This window comes from Pterocles gutturalis, unplaced genomic scaffold (assembly GCF_000699245.1).
Source record: "Pterocles gutturalis isolate BGI_N339 unplaced genomic scaffold, ASM69924v1 scaffold28645, whole genome shotgun sequence".
NCBI lineage: Eukaryota > Metazoa > Chordata > Aves > Pterocliformes > Pteroclidae > Pterocles > Pterocles gutturalis.
In genome coordinates this window covers 4,462-9,256 of record NW_010146708.1, presented here as the reverse complement: position 1 = coordinate 9,256, position 4,795 = coordinate 4,462, and the positions used below count along the sequence as shown (strand labels likewise).

The following is a 4,795-nucleotide window of genomic DNA, read 5'->3' as shown; positions in this document are numbered from 1 at the left end:
CCGAGCTTTTGTGAGGGGCGGGAGAGGGGCGGGCAGCCCAGCCTGTCCAGCCGTTGCTTCTGTTGGGAGAGAGACCGCAAACCTCCACACGAGCCCCCCAGACAGGCCCAGCTGTCTGCATGGGGCACTGTCTTCCCCAGGAGAAAAGGCTCAGGGACCTGTTGAAGGGTTTGTGTGGAGCGGGGGGCATCTGAGGCACCCTCCCCTGAAGGCATGTAGGATGCCAACCAAAGAAACCCCTGGTAGACAGCAGTCATGCATGCCACAATTCAAAACTTGTGCTCCCTGTATATGATCAGGTAGGACCCTCACACACAAGGTCCCATGGGCCAAGGGGGTGCCTCAGTGACTGTCCCATGCAGGTCACAGTGTCCTGGTTTGTCAGAAGTCCCCAGCCCAGGGTCTGGGTAGTTATCCCATGTAGCTATCCTCCCTCTCCATGCTGGCACTCCCTGGGGATGCCGGCATCCAGGTGTGGGGTTCAGGCTGCCCTGCCACACTCTTCACTGCTCAGAAAACCTCCCTGACTGCATTCATGGTGGCAGTCACCACCCAAGCAGGAGTCCTGGAGAACCAAGCAGGGGTGGTGGAAGGAGACAGATGGGGGGCTCCTGGGCTCCAAAAGGTGAGTATGGATGCCTACAAGGTGTGGGTAGGTTGGACTGAAGTTTGGTGGCAAATACCTTGTGTGAGTCAAATAAATGGTACGCCTGGTTTCCCACCATCGTGTGCTCTGCTGCAGCCCTGCCCGCATGGCTGGCCATGAACATCCCAGGGCCTGAAGGCACAAATCGTCTCTAATGGCCCAGAACCACCTCACCTAGGTCCTCCACCCACACCCCTGCCCACAGCCCATTTAAGGGCCTTCAGCTGCTGCTTGAGTATTGCTATGGGTGAGCTGGTTTCTACCTTTGCTGTGGACCTTAGACTTCTGCTGTAGGTAGCTCAGCTCCTGACTGGATCCCTCAGAGACATATTGCAGCTTGTCTCTGGTCCTGGATGGACTTCAGAGCTGTGTTGTAGCCATATCTCTGGCTCTATCTCCTCTTGTTTCCTGGGTGGGCCCTGGAGCTGGTTCTTCACTTCACGTGTTTGGGACTGCTGATGGACCCTCTCACCCACCCCTTCATGTTCAGGCCCCTGGGGACTGTGCCTGTTGGTGAGGATGCTGCCTGCTCTGAGGTCCCTTGGCTCTTGGCTGCCCTGGAGCCAGCCCTGCTGCACCCCAGCAGGTGTGAGAGCAATGCTGGGCTGTGACCCCGAAGGAGATAATAGGGAAGGAGCACTCACAAACTCTGGGAAAACGGTGCAATGGAGGTGTTCCGCAAAGCGGCGGTACTGCTGGGAAGGTCCCTCATCGATCTGCAGCTCACACTTGTGTGGGGTGTGGAACAGGAACGCCTGGAAGGGAGAAATCCACCAGATGTGACCTGCAGAAGCTGCCTAACACTGGCTGACCCACCTGGAACCTATCCCAGTGTTCCCAAAGACATGCCAATGTCCCAACCTAGGTGCTCTGTGATAGCAGCCTGGTGGGACTGATGCTCTGGGCTACTCTTGCCTACAAGCCAGGGAGCTCAGGTAGGTGTTAACAAATCTTTCCCCTTGAGCAGGGGTCATGCACTGGCTTACAGATGTACTCCTACCCCTGCAAGGTGGCCAAGGCTGTCCTGTAGCCCCAGGCAGCCTGCCTCAGCTTGACGTTGCCTGGTGGTTTGACACCTGGGTTTGGAGCTCCAGTAGCTCTGTGGGGTTTCTTGTGTTTGTGTACAAAATCTTCCCCCCGGCTCTGCATGGAGAGGGAGCCTGGGGGGAAAGGAAAGCAGGATGGTTTGGGGGGAGACTCTTCTCTGCTTTGGGAGGGTTTGCTCTAATCCTAACTGTGGGCTGCAGCCTCCATCCTGCCTGGAGGCAGATTGTGACCCCCAACCTCTAGACCCAGAGAAGGGACCACAGAGCTCCCTGAGCCCCAGCATGCTGCTGGTGCCAAGGGAAGCCTGGCCTCCTGCTCCTCCTGGGCTTGGCTTTGCTGGCCCTTGGAGCACTACTCCTGCAGTCAGTCCTGGAGCTTCTTCTGTTTGACTCTCATCAACCATGGGCCTCTCAGTGCCCTGATCTCTGTCCTAAATCCTGTCTTTTTGCCTGTGGTCATATTTAGGAGACCCTTCCTTTGTAGTCCTCCTTGCCACAGGAGGGACTGAAGACAGAAATATAAAAGGGGAAAGGGATTGACCCTCAGAGCAGAAGGCAGCAGCTCTGAGACCTGTGTGCTTTTCCTCAACCCTGCAGGGGCTCTCACGCAAGTGGAGGTGGCTGTGATGATCTTGTACGCACCAAGATTTGCCTCTCCTTGTGTGGGGACACTGGTACAGACAGATGCACAAGAGGGAACTGCCAGCCAGCACAAAGAGGGGCTGGGTTGTCTCTGCCCTATGGGAACATGTCTTCTTCAGCTCCTCAGGATGCCTTTGAGACACTTTCAGAGGGAGAGATGGGGCATGCATGCAGCCCCACCTTCCCCCACCAGCAGCTCCTCTGAAGCTGCATCCAAGCCCCAGCATGACTCCTAACCACAGCTTATTACCTAGGATGCCCAGCCTATTTGCAGACACTTGATGTCCTGGCTGAAGCCACAAAGCTGGCTGACAGAGACACAGCTCACTGAGCGGCAGCGCTGGGCAGGTCCCCAGGAACACTCAGTGTCCCGAGGAATGTTCATACCCTCTCCCTCTAGCTGATGCCACACCTCACTGTCATACAGATTGCTGTCCTCGTGTTTTCTATTCTAATCCTATTCTACCCACTCTTGGGGCTACAGGGAGTCTTTCTGTTCCCTTTCCCCCCTTCCCAAACCTGTATGGGGAGCCCATATTTTCATGACAAGGTCTTTCCAGCCCTTGAGTTGCTGCTTTCTGAACCCTCTGACATTTCCTGAGACTTTACTGATAATAGAGTGTCTGAGGATTTCCAGTTTTGCCATTGCTCATACTTTCATTTCCCCCAGATGCCCCAGGGGATTTCCATGAGAAAATCACAGCATCTCCTCAGCCAGGTCATCTCAGAAGGGTAGTTTGTTGTTTCCCTGACTTGGGAACACTTCTGCCTTATACCTGTTATGCAAGGATTCCCAGGCTGAACAACACTTAGCTTTCTAAGCTATTTAATGCCTTGAAATAATGATCAGTTTAAAGACACATTATTCTCAAATGACACCCAGCTTAGATTGTGTCAACAAAGCCTTGACTTTGTTTTAAGCTCTGCTGGACCTGAGCAATCCTTGGATGTTGTGCAAGCCCCCAGCACAACATTGTTAGCTGAGAGATGCAACTCACTGAACATCCCCAACTGACACTGGTATTCTCCAACCCAAAGAAACAGGTCCCAATGCCTGAATGGGGCCACCCCCCTGCAAATTATCAGGGTTTTACCTCTAAATGACCCAGGTAGGATGCTATGTTCTCCTTCAGCACAGCCACGCTGGACACCACGTACTGGAACTTCTCCTCCAGGTCATCGTACTCCCTGTCCTCCGTCTACAAGGCAAGGGGCAGCTTACCCCCAGCGTGGGCAGGGCTGGTGCCCCTCACTGGGTGCTAATGTAAAAAGCAGCCAGGCACCTGTCTGAAGCCCACAGTGCTGGGGACCAACAGGGGAGACCCGGAGAGGCTGCAGGAACCTGGAAAGGGCCAAGATCTGGGATGCATGCAGGAACCTGGAAAGGGCCAAGATCTGGGATGCATGCAGAAACAGGGCTTTGAGCGGGGTTGTGGTGCTGGGGAACACCAGGGTACATTTCCTTTCTGTGGGGTGCCCGAGGATCCTGTGGGTCCTTTGGGGGCCAAAGTGCTCCCCTGCAACGCTCTGAGGCAGGGAGCAAGGTGTGTATCTGCATCCCGCCCACCCCGCTGGTCCTTGGGATTGGGGACAGGGAGCCACCCTTAGGCTGCTCGAAAATGGGACCGTGGCTCATGCGACAGCACAGGCCACTGGGTGTCAGCATCGGCCACGCCACCTCTGCTCCACTCTCCCCATCCCGCTGGCGAGGTGTCTGAGAGCCCCAGAAACAAACCAGCGAGAGGCAGTGGGGTGCGGGCTGCCCACCTTGGCCACGATGCCAGCCTCCTGCATGAAGAGGCGGCTCAGGCGTGTGGTCTTCTTGGCGATGGAGTGCGTGTTGAGGCGTGCAAAGCGGTCCCGCAGCGTCAGGTGCTCGGCCTTGTTGTATTTGGTTGCTGCCTCGGGTGGGGGCACACAAGGCAGGAGGAAAAAAGAACAGAAGAGGAAACTTCAGGGCAGCATCCTCAGCAGCCTGAGCAGGCAATGTGAGGCCCAGAGCTGACAAGTTGTGATCAACAGGATAAGCACAACCCACATCAAAGGACAGCCCAGGGGAAAGTACTATGAAAACCAAAAAGGAGAGCAAACTCCCATTTGTGGGGAGTGTGATTTCTCCTATCCCAAGGGCAGGACTGTTCTTCCCCATTCCCCAGCTTCAGGAATGCAGACAGGCTGGTTTTGTGCTCAGCCCCCCATGCCACCCAGCTCCTGCAGCCTCCAGGTTTTGCCCAGAGTGGCATTTGCAGGACCAGAGCAGTGCCAGGAGCTGCCTGCACAAGTCTGTGGCTCCACGGGCAGGATGGATGAAAGGCAGGAGAGCTTTCAACTGATTTAAATGGGAATTAGCAAACCACCAAGGGGAGACAGCTGGGGTTGGGATGGGGCTTCCCAGATGCCGTGACCCCATCTGTGCCGTGCCCCCGCCCGCTCACCTACTTCTCGGCGCCGTTTGTACTCG

General features: G+C 55.7%; 1 protein-coding gene across 1 annotated transcript in view; it reads right to left on the bottom strand.

Annotated features, from left to right (window-relative positions):
- ARHGEF37 (Rho guanine nucleotide exchange factor (GEF) 37) overlaps nucleotides 1–4,795 on the bottom strand; it is a gene marked incomplete at its 3' end in the record, with an annotated part of 7,289 nt that overhangs the window by 258 nt on the left and 2,236 nt on the right. The window contains exons 4-8 of the mRNA XM_010085851.1: nucleotides 4,770–4,795; nucleotides 4,102–4,232; nucleotides 3,429–3,533; nucleotides 1,291–1,401; nucleotides 7–59 (exon numbers count right to left, since the gene is read on the bottom strand). The exon at nucleotides 4,770–4,795 is cut by the window's right edge and continues 165 nt beyond it. Of these exons, the coding sequence (XP_010084153.1) occupies nucleotides 7–59; nucleotides 1,291–1,401; nucleotides 3,429–3,533; nucleotides 4,102–4,232; nucleotides 4,770–4,795 (426 nt within the window). The remainder of the gene's footprint in view (nucleotides 1–6; nucleotides 60–1,290; nucleotides 1,402–3,428; nucleotides 3,534–4,101; nucleotides 4,233–4,769) is intronic.